Genomic DNA, 19,603 nt, shown 5'->3' on the forward strand with positions numbered 1-19,603 from the left:
CTCTGTGTGTGCAGGGCTGAGGCAGTTGGTTTGCTCCGCTGTGACTGGGACGTGGAGAGTGTTCTGTTGGGCTCTTATTTAGGTCTGTTACAGCAGACCAGCAGCAGCTCGCCCAAGGGCAAGAGGAGAGAGTACAGGGAACCTGGCCAAGCAGGAACCAGCACTGCATTCCAGCTAGAGAGGGGGAGGCTAGAGGGACTAGCAGCAGACTCCGCTGAGATATATATGAGTAAAAAAAAACAGAAAGACAGAGCGAGAAACCGAGAGAGAGAGAGAGAGAGAGAGAGGGAGAGGGGGAAGAGAAGAAGGGCAAAGCAGCAAGAGTGATCAATGCCCCGATCCAGTCAGAGGAATTTGGGTTGGGCATTTGTGGTTGTTGTTGTTGTTATTATTGTTGTTGCCAGTCTCGCTGTTGTTTTAACGTGACGCGACGCGAGGCAGCCAGCACAGGAAAGGAAGCAGCAAGGGGAAAAGCAGGCTGATTAAGTCAGGAGTTTGTTTTTGTTTTTGGTTTTTGAATTTTGGATTGGAGCGAGGGGGGGGTGGTTACCATGTTCGACTGTATGGAGGCTCTGGGGATGGGACCTCGTCAGCTCTACGATGTCACGAACCGCGGGGCATGCATGCTACGAAAGGCCAGTCCCTTCTTCCCAGGGCTGGACCCTTTCGCCTGGACGGGGACAGCCAGCATTCAGTGTAAGTGACGTCCTGTTTGTATCTCTCTGCCGCGTCTCTCTGTCACGCTACCACTTTGGTTTCCCTCTCTGCTATGGGCCTTGTTTGCTACCAACCACTAACTAACTTGGAAAGCAAAGGAAACCTTAACGCTCTTTGGCTATTAGTTCATTTAGGTAGCTGCCATTTGCTGAGAGACAGCTGCTGTGTATTTGTGAGTGTAGTTTGTGTGTGTTTGTGTTGTTTGACTGAAGACCTAAGAGTGTAGTTTGTGTGTGTTTGTACTGATTGATAGACAACTGAAAACTGACCTTGTAAGATGCTGTGTATTTAAATACAATGGCAGAAATCATAAAGATTTATATGCGTATGTGTGTGTGAGTGAGAGACAGAGAGAGAGAGACACACACATATACACACACACATATACACACACAGATAGAGAGAGTGTGTCTGTGTTTATGTATGTATGTGTCATTGAGAGTTAGAAGAGAGACTTGACACTGTGTGAGAACTTCAGTTAAGCCAATTGCATTACTCTGTCACACTACCACGCTACACACAGGTGTAGCTGGCTGCTATGGCAACTCAGATGAGGCTTTTACAGGTTGCTTTTTAATTGAAACACACACACACAAAGTTTAAAATGTATGTAAATGATGGAAGAGTAAAGATTGTAAAGAATGGCACTGTGGCCGTATGGTTAAGAGCTTCACACAGTTCAGTATGTAAATGAAATAAAGAAGTTTAGCAAATAACACTGAGATGAGTCAACCAAATTAGGAGGGGTACTGAGACATCAAAAAAAAAAACCTAGTGAAAATGCCTCCCATTGCCAAAAAGGCCTGGATAGCTTTTCTCTTTCTTCTCTTTTCTGCCTCTTCCCTCATTTTTCCCTCTCATTTTTTCCCACCCTTTCCCTCTCTGTTCCAGACAGTCCTCTGGCTCTAAGTGAAACCCTGCCTCAGCACAGACAAAACTGTAGTCCATTTCCATAGGCTACTGGGGGGTTGGCCTCTGTGAGAGAGAGAGTGTGTGTGTGTGTGTGTGTGTGTGTGTGTGTGTGTGTGTGTGTGTGTGTGTGAGAGAGAGAGAGAGAGAGAGAGAGAGAGAGAGAGAGAGAGAGAGTAGGAAAGAAAGAAATACGCTTGTGTTTGGAGGCTACTCATACACACACACACACACACACACAAACACACTCACTCATACACAAATACCTCAATGGGCTAGTCACACAAACAACACACAAAAGCCCTCTTTTTATTCCTATTCTCCAACTTTTCTTTTTTTTTTTTTCTCAGATGGCAAAGACGGTTGCAGCGTTTTTTGATTTTTATTTGTTCAACCTTCTGCTTTTTTTGTTCCTTTTCTTCCCGGGCCTCTCAGGGGGACTCATCTATCTTCATTAATCCTGAAGACACCAACATTTCAGTGGCTGTCAGCCACACTGGGTTTCCTTTAATGAAGACAGATGTCCTGTCAAGCTAAGGGGGTGAGGGGGTGAAGGGGTGGGGGGGGGGGGGGGGGGGGGGGGGCGCTACACCTCCTCAACCATTGGGCATGATGATAACGTGATGAGATCTACTCATGTAATCAATCAATCTTAGCAATCCCCCTGACACTTCCGCTACGATGCTAACGTAGCTTTGTGGTCATTGCAAAAAGTTCTCTTCATACTTCACTACAGGAAACGGGATAGAGGGAGTCAGAGAGAGAGAGAGAGAGAGACAGAGATAAAGGGATAAAGGGAGAGAGAAATATAGTCAGTGTGGGCTGGGTGCCCTGAGGGAAGGCAGCAGTGGGCTGAAGTGGTGTACTGTTACAGCTCTCTGTGCCCAATAACCTCTGTAAACAAGGCCGGCCTAGCCCACACCAGGAGCCCTAATGGCTCTCTTTACTCCAACCAGTTGCCCCCTTATTGTCCTTTTCACTGAGGCAGATGAATTGATGTTTGAGCCCAATATCTCATTAGAGTCTAACCAGCTGCAGAGGGCAAAACCATGAGAATCCATGACCCATTCACACAAGCTCAAAGTCATTCAGGAGTGCTGCCACACTGATTCTTTCTGTCTCTCTCTGTCTCTATCTGTCTCACTCTCTCTCTCTTTCTCTCTCTCCATCTCTCTCTCTGTCTGTAAGCTCCTAAAACTGTCAAAACTGTCTCTGTAATTTCCAGGAAGGAAGTGTCTTACATAAATTGAATTCTGTGAAAAGAAAAGAAAGGTTTCTTAAGACACAATTGACGTGTGTGGAGTTTGAGGTTTGTTTGCTGTTCTTTCCTTTGAGATGCAGCTGCTCTTCGTTATTTGTGTTGTTCTCTTTGTTCAGCCATGGCATCCAGGGAAACTTGAACCACATGGAGTGCTGCCTTGACATGGGGAAAAAAACCCCTCCATCATACCATTGTCCCCCTTTTCTTAAAGTCGTCACTGTCTGTCTTAGATGACGAATACATTTTCAGTAGGGTAGAGTCTGTAGGTTTAAAACCTGCCCAGCTATGTTTTTTTGTTTTTTTCTTTTAAATGTTTTAATTTAATCCAGTGTTAGAGATGGTACAGTGGTTATGCAGCAGTGTCAGTGTGTAGGGGGTGTTGGGAGGGCACTGGAGAGGGAAATCATTTAGAGAGGTGTTTTTTTTTTTACTTTGTTATGCCTCAAACAGGAGCTGAGTAATAGGGCTGGTAAGACACTGGGGCCATCCACTGGGCAGGAAATATGCTGATGATTAAGTAATATCACAGTTAGAAATAAGATAGCATCTCACTTCCCAGCACCAATCGTGTTCTTATCTTCCTCTTTTACTTGCTAAGAATTGAGGATATGTCATCACAAACAAGCCAGCGCAATTTAACAGCGTTTCCTAAGAGACTGGAGAAATTCTCTATTGTTCAGCCACCTTTAAAGCTGGACTGTTCTCAAGGGTACGTGGAGCAGGATCTTTTGTTTTTGTTGTTATTGTTGTTATTCTGTTTGCTCGAATTTTCATTGCCTTTATTATCGGGAGAAATTTCTGAAATTTCACGTTTCTCTGATCATATTCCTCACTAAGACATACCTAAACCTCAGTGTTCTCTGTGTGTGAGTCTGAGAAGCATGCAGTCCTAGAGCTTTGGGAAAAAAATATGGAAATGCATGCTTCCTGAGTCTGTGGTCACATTAATACTCCTTTTAATTTTTTTTATGATAATCTTCAGTTCTTTCATTAAGATTACAAAAGATTCAGTTATGCCAAAGGGTGCAGGCATGTGAATGGATAATCTGTATTCAGTTTGAGAAGTGTGTGTGTGCCTGTGTGTGTGTGTGTACGTGTGCGCATGTGCGTATGAGTGTGTGTGTCAGTCGGTGGGTGACTGGGTGTGTGTGTGTGTGTAAGTGATGGCATCTATGTTGGATAGTGGTTGGCCACAAAGAAGGAAGAGGTTCATTGATGGTTAAGGGCATTGTGGTTGGCACTTGTGCAATATTCAGGAACACCGATCAAGCAAGAGGGAAATATGGAAATGTTCCACAGTAAGTCCAAAGAAAGGGCTATTAAAAATTCTGGAAAACAGATATGCATTTAATCTTTAAATATTGTGGTGACACATCCTAGCTGTTCTTATTCTATGATTTATTCAAATTTTTTCCTCATATGAATGTTAGTGAACTGTGTTGGGCATTTCTGTTTGTGTAGTTAAGACATTAATGATGCTGAGTAGGCATCTCTGCTCCTGATCTGGCCTTTTATACAATGGACAATTTATCGTTTTGAGTTTGTATAACATTATGCTGCTGATAATTACTCAGGCTTTGAAACGTTCATTATTGAGGTGCTTTATCTCTAAAAATCATTGTCTCTGTGTGTTATAAAATGAATTATTCCTGTATATGTCTGAGTCAGTGGTGGTCATTTATTTAACAGTTTATTTAACTATCCTTAACATGTGTGTCAGTGTAGGCTTGTGTTGTTGAAGTCAGTGAGAGTTGAATGTATGAATGGAGAATACCTATAGAAGGGTGGCACTTGACCATCCCACAGTGAGTACTGTGTCAGTACCAGGAAAAGAGGTGCAGTCCAGGCACCAGGATTCCACAGTGTTCTGCTTGAATCCAGCTCACTCCCTCCCAAAGTGACAGTTTTTAACCTCACAGGAAGGATAAAGAAGAGTAAATAACAGAAAAGGTCATATCCAGAAGAATCCTGCGGTCTGAACCATCACTCTGACCCTCCTGTTGTCTTTGATGGGCTTTCAGGTGTGCAGTGGTTCCAGCTAAGCTTAGGACAACAGAAAATCACAGTTGAAATCTGACTCATCTCTGGGTTCATTTGCTTGGTTGCTGGACACGTTCTCCTTGGTTGCATTAAACTTGCTATGTAGACTTAACGTTGAGTAAACGTCACTGGGTGCTGAGGGTCTGCGGAGCTTTGTGCCAATCGTCAGCCCAACCCTAACTCTGGTATGAACGTTTATGGGTGCTGTGTTTTTGCTCTGCTATCTGTGGTCTTGGTGTGACATTGGTCTGGCGTGTCATCAGCGTTGTTTTGGAAACCCTGTGAGAGGCTCCATGGCCCGTCGAGCTTTTGGCTTGTGCTCTCGCTCTACTGTCCAGTGGCGTGTTGGCTGTTTACCGAGAGCTGCAGTGCCGGGCAGGCATTTTCCTCTCAGAGCCTGGATGTGTGTCAGTTTTAAACCATGTGTGAGCCCAGTGTGAGGGGAGAGCTTGTGTTACCACCATGTTATTGACTGACGGCTTGGTTCCAGCGTTGCTAGGTTTCACTGTAATGAATGATGGTGGGCAGAAATATAACACAGCCCCCCCCCCCCACCCCCTCCACTCCCAACTCCCCACTCCCCAAAGATTCTCCCTCCCTCCCTGCTCCTCCTCCTCTATGAATGAACGATGTTTGTGCAGCAGCCTTCATCAGCAAGTTAGGTGAATTATTGATCTTATTTCACCCAAGATCAGAAAGTGCTTGGCAGCTCGTGTCCTTTACTGTTTCATGGTAAGTGGATGGACTTCGCGTGAAGAGCTGTAGTCCTCATATTTTTGGAACCTACATCTTTTGTGAAGGCTCTGGAGTATTTTCTTCCCAGTTTGACAGGTAGTTGTTGCCATCTGACGACTACGTGTCAAACTGGGTAGGGAGTCGTTGCAGAGCAGCTTGTGTACTTACCAGTCTGAATGGAAAGCCAATCTCCTGACTGGATGGTACAGACACATACAGAACTCAGGTCTGCCAAGCATCTGCAAATTTGCCTCTTAAAATATTTAAGAAAGGCAAAAAACCTAGAAATCAATTATTTTCCTTGCTAAAATAAGAATTTGAAATGTGTGAATACCATGTTATTTTATTCCTACCAATGAGCATGCATACACACACACCACGGCCTGATATAACCTGCTTTCACTGGGGGTGCAGTGAAATTTTCTGGGGGGCATCATTTAAATTGCAGTCATACAGTCATAGTCACTTCAACCTGTAATTTTACAAGAAAAGATCATAATATTACAAGAATAAAATTGTAAAATTTAGAGGGAAAAAACCATAATTTCTTCAGATAAGACAGTTTCTTGCACAATCTTTTCAAAGATACTTATGATAATGCTGTGCTGATGTACGAAAGATTAGGCTAAGTATTTCATTATTTGTGAAACCTATACTAAAGTATAACTTCACAAGATGCTCCATGTTCCTCATTTTAATGCAGGCTGCTCTTCTGATATTTCCCCTCTAAAATAACACGTTGCCTAAAATCCGACTTTATTCTCGTAATATCATGACTTTTTTCTTGTACAATTACGACTTTATTCTCATAATATTACGACTTTATTCTTGTAATATTACCAGCTTCTCGAAATCTCAGAATTTTTTTTCCTTCAGTGTGGCCCTAATACTCTATCGTAGATTAGTGACGCTTTAAAAGAAAATAAAAATGAACTTTTTGGCTGAAGGCATGCATAGAGGGAGGACTGCAGGGGCGTGGCAAGAATCGGGGGAGGGGGGCATAGCCCAACCCAGCTCCCCTCTGTATCCGGCCTTCACACACACACACACAACCTTTTTCTTTCATATCTATTGACTAACAAAAGCATATTGAGGTCAATGTGTCTACCAATTAAAAATGCCTGAGGACACAAATATAAATTTAGCTATGCTACCAGGGTACATGTGCAAAACTTTGTTACCCTCACATATGTTGCCATTTTGTGGTATCATGACTATCAGTAAAAAAGACACATCAGAAGAAATGTCTAAACTTGGGAAGTCCCAAGGGTGAAAAACAAAAGTTGGTAATCTTGACTAAACTCTTGCACCTGCTGAGAGGTTATGTCTCAATCCACTCTGAAAACGTCCTCTGTGAACAGTGTAGACACTGAATTACACCATAGCCTTGCTAACCCAGGCAAGGCCTGAGCTTAGGGGAGCCCTCCATAAATCTACCATGAAAGGAGAATAGACACAAGAGCCCAAGCAAATGCATGCTGGGCAGACACTCCAGATCTAGCCCAAAATCCTCTCTTTCAAACATTCCTCTCTTTGAATAGATGTTTTCTGTAAGTAGTCTCTCTGTGAGGGAGGACTGTTATCAGCAGCATGTTTAGCATGAGCGTGTGTGAGACAGACTGTCTGAGAAACAGGCTGGGCTCACATGGTTCATGCTCCATTTAGAAAAGCTATGTTGGCTCTAAATACAGCCGTATTATGGTAACTTGTCGATGGTTCTTCTGTCATGGTGACTTTGTGAAAAGGAGAGAGAGAGAGAGAGAGAGAGAGAAAGCAGTTTTTTATCCACAACATTTATCTACAGGATGTCAGTCAACGTCTGATGTTTCAGCTGCTGTGGCTCTCTGGCCCTTTGATGCCTGACTGTCCACACCCTTTAAAGTTGGGCAACTATTCTTCAAACCCTAATGCCAAGCAAAAGTGAAACACACCACCCACGCAAGAACACATCATTTCTCTCTGTGTTCTACTCAAAGCAGAAGTTTCTCACAAATGTCCTTGTGCCATAGAAGAAGAAAAAAAACCCTGCCATGTCAGGATGTGAAGACTGATAGTGAAAATCCATTACTCTACATATCACATCTCTTAATGCCACTTTACCACAAATCACACAGAGAACAGGAAGCCACAGTCTTGCTGCCTGTTCGAAGTCGAAAAATCTGGGTGCATGAAATACTACAGGCAAACAGAGTCTAGTAAAAAAAAAAAAAAACTTGCTTTAGCTAGTTTCTGTGTTTATGAGGAACAAAGCACAAATCAGCAATCAGCTGTTTGCAGCATTAGTTAAACCCCCCCCCCCCCTTTCCAAAAAAAAGGGCAAAAAAAAAAGGATTGTCACAAAGGCAGAAGAAGGAAACAGACTGGCGGTGAACATTTGCCAATGGCAGCAGATCAGCGTTTGTCCCCAAAGCCCCTGTTGTTTACTCTCTTACCTCATGTTCACTGTTCAAAGGCGTCAACCTTCAGTGTAAAAGCTACTTCTACTTTTGTGGTTTCTATTGTTGAGGGAAGGAAGCAATAACAGCCAAACAAGGAGTTCCTATGCCTCTCTCCTAAAAAGAGAAAGACATTAGATGAACGCACACACACATACACAAACACGCACATGCACTCACACAAATATACACAGGGTTGCCATAGAGTTGGGGGGGGGGGGGTAAGGGTGGACAGGTGAGGACAGGCTGCAAAGACAGATGGTGAAAGGAAGTCTGAGCAGACCAGCCACAGCGCAGGGATCAAAGACGATAGCTTGATGAGTCTGCTTCACTGCCTGTTGGCTCCTTCACCAGACAACAGATCAATGGCCGTCCTCCATTCTCCATTTGAGGTGTGTCCAGTCAGTGAAGTGGACAGTCATTTGAGCGGGCGTGCTCACTCAGGGTCCTCATGGACAGATGAAGAGACGGGTGGCGCGCCTGGAGGGGATGAAGCAGATTTTCTGCATGTTTGGTCAGTAACATGAACCAGAGGCCACACTTACCGTCCACTTTCATTCGTAAAACGCCTTGCTTTTGCTGCCCAAGATCGCTTGACCATCTGAAATGATTGTGCCCATGCTCCCTGAGAAAACAGTGTTCGGTTAATTAACATGTGAGGGATTATCTGTCTGTCTGTCACCCTTGGCTCACAGACGTGACTGTAGGATTCTCTGTTTTCTTTGATGGGACAGAGGGTTGAAGGAGGGCAGGGTTTTGGTGAGAGCAGGAGATGGGCAGGGGGAATCCAAACCATATGTTGTCAGGTTACTCTGAATGTGTACTGGGGCTGGTTGGATTTGAGCGTATTTTCTACTCAAAAAGAGCCCAGGAGTCTGGTCACTGCTGCTCACGCTCGCAAGGTGTGAGTATTGTTGTGTTTTGACTCTGTGACTGCTAACATCTGTGAATGGACACAGGCCCCGGCCCGTCTCAGACCATGCGCGTCTGTGTTTGTCCGTGTATGTGTTCATGCCTTTATGTAGCTTGTGACACAGGGGTGTAAATTCCTCAAGGCCGATTCCGTGGTCTTGCCACGGTTTGGGAAAAATCTCCCCCACCTCCTTCTTTCCTAGAGCCATCTCCTGGATGGTGGCCCAATTTGATCACAGTGCTTCCTTTCAGAAGCGGGCCTCACAGGGACAGGAAGGGCTTCTCCTCTCACCATGCTCAGACCGGTCAGGGTGGGGGGTGGGGCTCAGGTACTGAACACACACAGACAGCTGTTGACAGGAACTGCTACTGCTCAGCACCCTTAATGAAAGCACCCACCTCCTCCTCCACCTCCTTCTCCACCCCCCTTGTCCTCCTCCCAATTCACCAGCTTATCACTTATTTTTTGAGAACTGAAGAAATACAAGCTCCAAATCAAAAAGAGTGTGTCTCTTTTAGTAACTCTTTTGGGGTTAGGTCATATTTTGACCCTTTTATTTGTTAAAACTTAGCTTGTAGTCTATGTTGAGAGTGTATTGTAATTAACATTTAAGTTGACGGACAGGGTCTGTGAGTGCATGAGGGAGTATATTTGACGAAATATTGTAAGTACAGTCCTTAAGCACGTGAATGCATGTTCTTTAGCTTGTCTAACTGTAAACAAATTTAAGTGGTCTTAGTGGAGACCACAATTACTTAGAGAGTAAATGAATAATGATAAGGTCAAGCAAAGAGGAGCGAAGACTAGAAAACAACAACAAGAAAAAAAGACGAAGGTAGAAAAGAGGAAGGAGATTTGGTTATGCTGTAAGGAGATGGTCTGATGACAGCAGTGGATAGTGAGACAGTGTGTGTATGACAGCAGGAAACTGTGGGCAGGGAAAGAAATGCTGCTTAGTCTCCTCATCAGGGAACTGGCACCTGAGACAGGGGAGGAAGCCAAGAGGGACTACTCTAAAGTGGGGCCTCCTGCTTTGGGGTGGGGGCCCATGGTGCCAGTCGCTTTATCAAACCTTCTGGTCTAGAAATCTCAACAATCTGTGCCCCTCATGCAAATCTGTGCCCCTTATGCCAGTCTGGCTCCAGTGGTCATGAGGACTGTCGTGATTGTCTGCCCATTGTGTGTGTGTGTGTGTGTGTGTGTGAGTGAGGGAGAGAGAGAGAGAGAGAGAGAGAGAGAGAGAGAGAGAGAGAGAGAGACAGAGACAGAGACAGACAGACAGACGGACAGACAGGACAGAGAGAGACAGATTGACTAGTGAACAAACAAAAAAAAAGATTATAAGTTTAAACATGCAAAATGAGCAATTCCTATAACCAACACATGTTGAAAACACTGAGGAACATTTAAGAGGAATTGAGATGAGGGACTCATATGAGATGAGAACTATATTTGCAAATCAAATTGGGACTCTTCAGAGACTGGGTAGAGACACACAAACTGGCCCAGCGCCAGCAGAGAACTTAGTTCACACACACACACACACACACACACACACACAAACACACTTTCACATGCCAAGACTAGACTTGGGAACAGAGCTCCACTGAAGATCCAATCACACCCACAGTCACGTACACAAAATCTGCAGTTCTATTGTGAAAGAATATTTGTTCCCCTGCCAACGTGTCATGTGCTACTCAGCTAAAACTGAGGTTGCAACATTAAAACACATGAAACACAAATTTGTTCCTTTGCTTTCAAACCCCAGATAATACTAACGTTTAAAACATAAAAAAGGCCCATCATTTGCTCACAGTTCATTTCCTGGATGTCATATGCTCATGTTTGCTTTCTACAAGTAGTTGTTTATTTTGTGTTAGTATTATGTAAGAAATTCATAGTTTGAGAACATCAGTGACTTACTTTTCAGAGGGAATTTTTTTTCAGACATTCAGAGATACTGACTAATAATTTGCAAGACAATGTGAAAAAAGTGTTTTCTCTGGTGGTAAGACAGTGTATTGAGTGTGTGTGTGTATGTGTGTGTGGTACAGAGATCATGGAGAAAGGGGATTAAGGGTAAAGTGATATGAAGCAGGAAGTAAGCAGGCTACTGATAACTCAGCTAAACTACACATACACACGCACACACACACACACACACACACACACACACACACTCATGATACAAACACACACCTCCCTGTCCATCGTTAGCCAGCAGCAGCACTGTTGTCTGGGGATTGTCATGCAAATTGAGTCCCAGGCTTCTAAGCTGATAAGGAGGCCTCCCATTTCAAAGAGCTTTATTTTCCAAACAGAGAGGAGCCAGGCTGAGGAGACAGGGCCCAAGACTCATGGGGGTTGATTGAACAGCCCATCTCATTGTGTGTCTGCAGCAAAGTGTTGACTGAAATTGGAAAGGGTGTGTGAATGAGGTGTAAGAAGGGGTGGGGGGGCACAATGTTTTACGGCAGGAACCAGTTTGGGTCGTTGACAGATCCTGACGGACAACCCCTCAACCCCTGCCCCCTTTCCATCCAAGTCTTTCCATCTTTAGTTTTCTCGCTTGTGGTCGCTTAGCCACCCAGACAGTGTCAGTCAGTGGCCATTTCTTGACGCCACACATGATTTGGCCTTTTCAAAGGACTTGTCATCACGTATTCTGGAGCCACCACACTACTGGGATTACAATGTAAACACTGGGGTTCATGCCAGGTTCACAGAAGAGTTCCTCTCCTACTGACCCTGCTTTGTAACATTCAGTTCAGAGAATACTGAGACTGTTTAACACACAGTTATGTTTTGATGTTTTATGAAATATGTTTTGAACTTGACCTTTGATATTTTTACAGGCTCTCTTCGGTCACAACTAGATATTTCTCTGAATCAGAGAGACATTTTTGTTTGCCCAAAACAAAGTAGTCTTAAAGACAGTGTTTCTTGTGGCCCAACATTAAACAGTAAAAGATGTGTTGGAAAACAATCATTTGCTTACAGGTTAAATCTAGCATTACTGTTTTTTTTTTTTTTTTATCCTCCATGGATTTAAAACTTTCTCTGTGGTTGTATAACCATGTTCACAGATAACAAGACTTTACTGTATGGAAGTTCAGCCCCTGAAGACAAGAACTTGGTTTTCTTTCTTCTCCCTCCTTCCCTCTCTCTCTCCCTCCACCCTCCCCTTCTCTGTTTTCTATCAAATTCCTCTCTTTATGCCCCCTTTTTCTTCTTTTTGAAGTCCCCTAACTCTTGTAAAAGACCAAGCTGGTGGTTTGGCCGAACCCTGTGGTGTGTGTGTGTCGGGGGGGTAGTTGAAGTTTAGGCTAGGCTCTGTGCTTTCCATTGAAGGTTAGCTTGGGGGAGAAGGGGGCAGTAAAAGATAGAATTTTAGAGCCTCCCAGTTTTTTTTCTTCTTATTTTATGATTGGGCCTTCTTTTAACAGGCAGGGGCTACAGCTGGTGGTGTGAATAGCTGCCCAAGGTGACTGAGTCCCAATAAAGAGCCTGTCGGACAGACCAGGGCCTCCATGGCAGTCATGTGTGCACCTTTATAGGCCCAGCTTACGAGCCTGAACCTCTATTAAAACCTGGCAGGGCCAGCATGAGGAATTTAGGGCCAGGAAACAAGAGAAAAATAGGGTTTGTGTGTCAAGGGAATGGCAGAGGTGATGACTGAGGCACGAGGGGGTGAAATGTGGTGGGGTGGGGAGGCCTTTGAGGGTGACCAAGTTTGAGGGTGACCAAGGATGAAAGTTGAAAGAGGTGGCAACATGTGGTCAGTGTGTGTCCAAAGGGAGAGCTTCTGCCTGTCTGAGATTACTCTAGAACCTTGAGTCTGGTGGTCAGACAGGACTATATTCGTAAACAGGCATGTACAAAAAATGCAGTCAGAGTCACACAGAGCCTTGTGATTTCAGGTCCGGTTAACTTGTGCATAACGTCGTGCGTGTTTGAATCTGCTGGTATGCACACTTTCCAGCAGTGCCAGGCTGGACAGACAGTCAGTCACCACTCAGAGAACTAGCAGGAATGAGGTATGCCCAGAGAACAAGCTATGCCTGAGGGCCTTTGGCGGCAACCAGACTTATCACAACATCTATAAGGCAGCTAGTTATCTCTCTCTTTTAAACTGTTTGCTTTTCTCTTTTGTCCCGTGTGTCAATCACCCCTCACCTTATCTCCTAAGACCCCCCCCCCCCCCCTCAACCCCCACCCCACCTTTACCCCCAGGAGGGTGGTGAAGTGTTAGGAGTAGGACCTAGAGGGGAGATGAGTTCTACAAATGTCAATCTCACATTCTTTCAGCTGTGTGTGACAGACTCATTAGGTCAGGGATAGAAAGCAACAAACAAGAAACCAGCAACAAGATACTAGCCAAAGCTTCACTGAATGTGGATGAACTAATGAGAAAAACAGTAGATTAACAGGGAATTTGGAAAAGGGAATCTCTTATACATTGGAAATATGAAGTTCCACGGTGACATATCAAATCCTGAGGGTAGGATCTGATATCTTACCGCCTGTGGAGCCTGTCATGCTATGCTAACTGTACTATATGAGTGACTACAGAGTCAGCAGAAAAACCTGATGTTTTCCTCTCTTTTGTTTTCTCTGCAGCGGTGGAGACACAGAGCACCAGCTCAGAGGAAATGGTGCCCAGTTCACCTTCTCCACCTCCACCACCCCGCGTCTACAAGCCTTGTTTCGTGTGCCAGGACAAGTCTTCCGGCTACCACTATGGAGTCAGCTCCTGTGAGGGCTGCAAGGTGAGGACCATGACACAGTGCACAACAACAGTACAACACAGCAAAGCACAGGACAGCCTGATACTGTGAAACACAGCATAACACAGCCCAGCCCGGCTCAGCACAGCGGGGCAGACCACATCACAACGCAACAAAGCAAAGCACAGCACAGCCCGATACAGTGCAACACAGCATAGCATAGCACAGCCCAGTGCAGCTCAGCACAGTGGGGCAGACCACAATAAAGGATAACACAGTACAAGACATCACAACACAGCACAGCACAGCACATTCATCACATTCAGAATACCAGGTCCTTTGTTACTGCTACTTGTTACTGCCCCATTCTAAAGATATCTATGACAACAGACAAATCAGCCCTATTCTAAAGATATCTGTGACAACAGACAATTCAGCCCTATTCTAAAGACATCTGTGACAACAGACAATTCAGCCACATTCTAAAGATATCTATGACAACAGACAATTCAGCCACATTCTAAAGATATCTATGACAACAGACAATTCAGCCACATTCTAAAGATATCTATGACAACAGACAATTCAGCCACATTCTAAAGATATCTATGACAACAGACAATTCAGCCACATTCTAAAGATATCTATGACAACAGACAATTCAGCCACATTCTAAAGATATCCATGAGAACAAACAATTCAGCCATATTCTAAAGATATCTATGACAACAGACAATTCAGCCACATTCTAAAGATATCCATGAGAACAAACAATTCAGCCATATTCTAATGATATCTAAGATAACAGACACTTCAGCTCCGTTCTAAAGATATCTATGACAACAGACAATTCAACTCCATTATAAAGATATCTGTAACAACAGACAATTCATCCCCATTATAAAGATATCTAAGAGTGAGAGTATCCAGTGGCACGATGTAGTGCAAGCAAAGCATGTGATCTCATGCAAAAAAGACCTTCAAGGCCGATGATCAGACAGTTCAAAAGTAGAGGACCACAGACAACAATGTACAACAGCATAGATGGAGCTGGTACAATAACTTAACACAGTGATCAGAACAATGAGATTAAAAATCTGAGATAGGACAGTTAATCTGAACAGATGAACAACTTCTGCACAAAGAGCAAATGTGTTTCCTTTTACCGGCCAAAATCTGAGAGAAACGATGAAAGGATGAAAGGAGGAGTGATAAGAGAATGAAATGTGACTGGTCTGTTGTGGGCTCCCACCAGCGAATGTGCAATCTCTCCTTTCTCTTTTTTTGGCTGCAGGGTTTCTTCCGCCGCAGTATCCAAAAGAACATGGTGTACACCTGCCACCGGGACAAGAACTGCCAGATTAACAAGGTCACACGTAACCGCTGCCAGTACTGCCGCCTGCAGAAGTGCTTCGAGGTTGGCATGTCCAAGGAAGGTGAGGGCCGAGGCCTGGGCCAGACATGCGCGCAGGCTGGCACCATGCCCAGAGACACAGGCAGTCGCACACAGAGACAGAGACAGGATCCACGGTTTCAAAACGCACAAACACATACACACAAAAACACACACGCGCGCGCGCATGCACACACACACACACACACACACACACACACAAACAGACGAACAGACACAGATGTAGTAAATAGGCAGACAGCAGGTTATCAGAGCCACATAGCATCAAAAACTCAATGGTTGAAATTAAGACTACACTTCAGAAACTTTTTTAAAAAGTGAGCACCATCTCTTGTCTTATGAATCATATTGATTTAGTTCTATCAGTCACACTCATTGCTTCCAAACCACTGAAAACTCTTGGTCTATTCAGTAGTCTTCCAACCAGTCATTGTTATTGCTTAGACCACCGAAATGTAGACCCCTGGTCTATTCAGTAGTCTTCCTAGAGCAGTTTTATGACCTGACATTAACAGATTTGAACTGGGGGGGGGGGGGGGGCAGACAATGGGATGAAAGGTTCAAAGGCATGGAACTGGGCATATGTTTGTTCACTTGCCAGGGTCACAGATGTGATGTCACTGTGGCAGTGGCACGTTTTGCCCCCTATGTGTCCGCGGGGACATGTATGTGTGGGCTTATATGTGTGGGATGTGTGTGGAGACCGGGATCACATTGTGCCTTTGCTATTACTGGATATCCTGAGAGGAAGGAAAGAATGGGAGGTGGAAGGGAGAGAGAGAGAGAGAGAGAGAGAGAGAGAGAGAGGGCGGGCAACATGGAGATATACTCCTTAGGGGTGTATCTACATTTCACACTTCTGGTCTGAGTTCAGGTACAACAACATTGTTAATTATGTTGAAAATCAGGAAGAGGGTGAAAGTTCTGATCTTAGATCACTTTTAGTGGAATGTTGGTGAAAGGTTTTTTTTTTTTTTGGACCAGTCAGTGCACAGACATAGAAGGCAAATCCAACTGTTAGATAATTATTGGTGGAGAGCCAGTATCAGCAGGAATTCAACACGCAATATGAACATTAGGCTTAGTCACCTCTGATACACTGACAGTGGTTCCCACACTCCTCTCTCTCTCTGTCTGTCTCTCTCAGCTGTCCGTAATGATCGCAATAAGAAGAAAAAGGACGTGAAGGAGGAAGTGTTACCACCTGAGAGCTATGAGCTGAGTGGAGAACTGGAGGAACTGGTGAACAAAGTCAGCAAAGCCCACAGAGAGACTTTCCCTTCATTGTGCCAGCTTGGAAAGTACACCACCGTAAGTACACTGACCCTCACTGTTACTGTCTAACACCCAGCCATACTCCAATACTCTCTCTCTCTCCCATTCTCTCTCACTCTCTAACACACACACACATACACATACATGCGCGTGCGCACACACACACACGCACACACACACACACACACACACACACACACACACAGTACATATACATACACACACAAAACGGAAGAAAAAAGAAAACAGCATACATTGGTCTCCCATTCTGCTATACAAATCCTTGGCATTCACCATTCACATGAACAGTGAATATTGTTAGAACTGTAACTCTATTGAGAACTATCTCTATTTCAGAACTCAAGCTCAGATCACCGTGTTCAGCTGGACCTGGGCCTTTGGGATAAGTTTAGTGAGCTTTCCACCAAGTGTATTATCAAGATTGTGGAGTTTGCCAAGCGTCTTCCCGGCTTCACATCTCTCACCATAGCTGACCAGATCACCCTCCTTAAATCAGCCTGTCTGGATATTCTGGTACATTAACCTCTGTCACACGGTCCAAAAGATCTAACGTGCACAGTTAACGCAGAAAACATTTTGTGCTCATTGTGTGTGTGTGTATGTCTCTCTCTCTCTCTCTGTCTCTATCTCTCTCCCCCCCCTCTCTCAGATGCTGCGTATCTGCACACGTTACACACCAGAACAGGACACCATGACCTTCTCAGATGGGTTGACTCTGAACCGCACACAGATGCACAACGCCGGCTTTGGCCCACTCACTGACCTGGTCTTTGCCTTTGCTGGTCAGCTGCTGCCCCTGGAGATGGACGACACAGAGACTGGCCTCCTCAGTGCCATCTGCCTCATTTGTGGAGGTTGTGTAACCCTGTCATGTAATACACTGCTGCTGCCACCTGCTGGCCAAAGTCATCAATTTCAATGAGTTAGACCACATCAATCTGATAGTATTCAACCCTCACTCACTCACTCACTCACTCACTATCTAAGCCGCTTATCCTAATTAGGGTCGCGGGGGTGCTGGAGCCCATCCCAGCGCTTGTAGGGTGAAAAGCGGGGAAACACCCTGGTCAGGTCGCCAGTCCATCGCAGTAGTATTCAACCATTTATATGTAATCTTTTTAAATTTACGTATAAGAACTGAAGACTAATCTCATACCCCTCATAACATAATCCAGGGTATTTAAAAAACAAACAAATAAACAAACTTAACAGACACCCAAGATATAGAAAAATAAATAATGTAGTAAAAGGAGATACAGGTATAGGTATCCACCTCTGTCCTTCACTGAATTAGTACTAACACTCTCTCTCTCTCTCTCTCTCTCTCTCTCTAGATCGTATGGATCTGGAGGAGCCTCAGCGTGTGGACCGGTTGCAGGAACCTCTTCTGGAGGCATTAAAAATCTATGCCCGTCGCCGCCGACCCAACAAACCCCACATGTTCCCCCGCATGCTCATGAAGATCACAGACCTGCGTGGCATCAGCACCAAGGGTGCGTTCATGAACACAGAAAGTTTTATATCGCTGTTTCACACACTTGCTTGATCTATAGATACACTTGTTTCCATCTGAATGTTGCCTAATCTGAGAGCTGGAGTTTTTTTTAACAGTACAACCAAATATAACCACTGCAGTGTAACAGCAACACATTAACAGCTGTTAAATTGCCTTTTTATAGGAGTTATTCATTTTCATATATGGATACATTATTCATGTCGTGTGGAGAGGGGCAGATCAGAGTATTCTTACCGCAGTAACCGTGCTCTGATATGAAGTGTTTATGTGTGGTTGACCACAGGAGCAGAGAGGGCCATCACTCTGAAGATGGAAATACCAGGCCCTATGCCTCCACTCATCAGAGAGATGCTGGAGAACCCAGAGGCATTTGAAGACCAGGCTGAGTGCTGTGAGAGCAAAGTGGAGACTCCTCCTGCACCTCCTCCTCTACCCGTCCCTCCCATATCCAACATGAAGACCGAGAGGGAGGACGAGGAGGAGAGCTGGGGCACAGAGAACGGCAGCGAGCCTTCACCAGAGGAGGAGGACGATGATGAGGATGACGTGGAGGAGGAGCGGGGTACGGACAGCGACGGGGAGGCCTGGGGAAGTCAGGAGGCCAACGTGGACATTCAGAGGAAGAGTCATGTGGGAAGAGCCCAGTGAAAGGCTTTGTCCAAACATGTACACACACCTCATCTCCCTCCACCCCTCATATCTCCCTCAAACTCTCCTGTCCCTCAACCCACTCCCCTTTACTCCTCTCCCTGACCTTAATCTGCCTCACGTGGAGGCAGGAGCAGAGCCTTACCTGCACAGACACCTCAAACTCAGGCCTCTCAGTCAACGCTGAATGACAGTGTGAGACAGTGCAAAGCGACTACAGGCTTCTCCTCAGGAACTCTAAAAAAAATTAACCTGGAAAGAAAGACAGAATGAGACGTGTTGCGAGGGAAGATGTAAGACTACACAACTGACATAGCAAAATGTCGCTTTTTTTAAAAAAAAAAAATACTGTTATGTGTCAAAACAAAAAAAAAAACCAGGAGAGGCCAACACAGACGTTTAAACAACAATAAGGAGTGAAATGTTGACAAAGTACATAATCATATTTCTCAAGAAAAACTACAGGGCAAACACCAAACTGAACATGCCAATCATTTTTTTATTGTTGTTGCTTTTGAATATCGTCTTTGACTTATCGAGTCTCAAAATGTTTTTGTTTTCTTGAAATTTAAGAATATGCCCATACATATCTATATGCCTTTATATATTTTTTGACTTTGCATACTATTTCTTTTACTTACTGTTTTTGTGTTTTGCATAGCTTTCCTGAAGAGAGATACAGAAAGAGATAATGGAATAGTTATAAGTGGGAGACAACAGCTGAGTCTCCAGCCACCTGACTGGGATCGTAGGCACTTTGGTTCATCAAAAACACATCGTTGATAATCAGCAAAAATGATCTCTGGTGACTAGAGCTGGTTTAGGGACTGGCGTTTATAAGCTTTTTTTCTTTTCTCATTGTAACACACAAACACACATTGTGCCAAAGTCTGCAGGTTGTGCAGAGAGAGAAAAAAAGTTTTCTACTGTTGTTCAGGGATCCCAGCCATAATGAAAAGACTTGATGCACAGATTACACAGCCTTGTCT

At 44.5% G+C, this 19,603-nt stretch overlaps 1 protein-coding gene across 2 annotated transcripts; it reads left to right on the forward strand.

Moving 5' to 3' along the window:
* The first annotated feature begins 457 nt into the window (after positions 1-457).
* Positions 458-18,819, forward strand: rarga (retinoic acid receptor gamma a). Of its 2 annotated transcripts, none has more exons than XM_030767249.1 (8): positions 458-696; positions 13,634-13,782; positions 15,035-15,176; positions 16,302-16,465; positions 16,787-16,963; positions 17,100-17,304; positions 17,785-17,943; positions 18,250-18,819. In XM_030767249.1, the coding sequence occupies exons 1-8, from the start codon at positions 552-554 to the stop codon at positions 18,612-18,614; spliced, it is 1,506 nt and encodes a 501-aa protein (XP_030623109.1). In that variant the 5' UTR covers positions 458-551; the 3' UTR covers positions 18,615-18,819. The 2 variants fall into 2 exon arrangements, with proteins under 2 accessions (XP_030623109.1, XP_030623110.1); XM_030767250.1 differs by lacking the exon at positions 458-696 and having other exon boundaries at positions 18,250-18,401; positions 18,444-18,819.
* The last annotated feature ends 784 nt before the right edge of the window (positions 18,820-19,603 follow it).

The sequence above is a fragment of the Chanos chanos genome, chromosome 3, assembly GCF_902362185.1.
Source record: "Chanos chanos chromosome 3, fChaCha1.1, whole genome shotgun sequence".
NCBI classification, from domain to species: domain Eukaryota; kingdom Metazoa; phylum Chordata; class Actinopteri; order Gonorynchiformes; family Chanidae; genus Chanos; species Chanos chanos.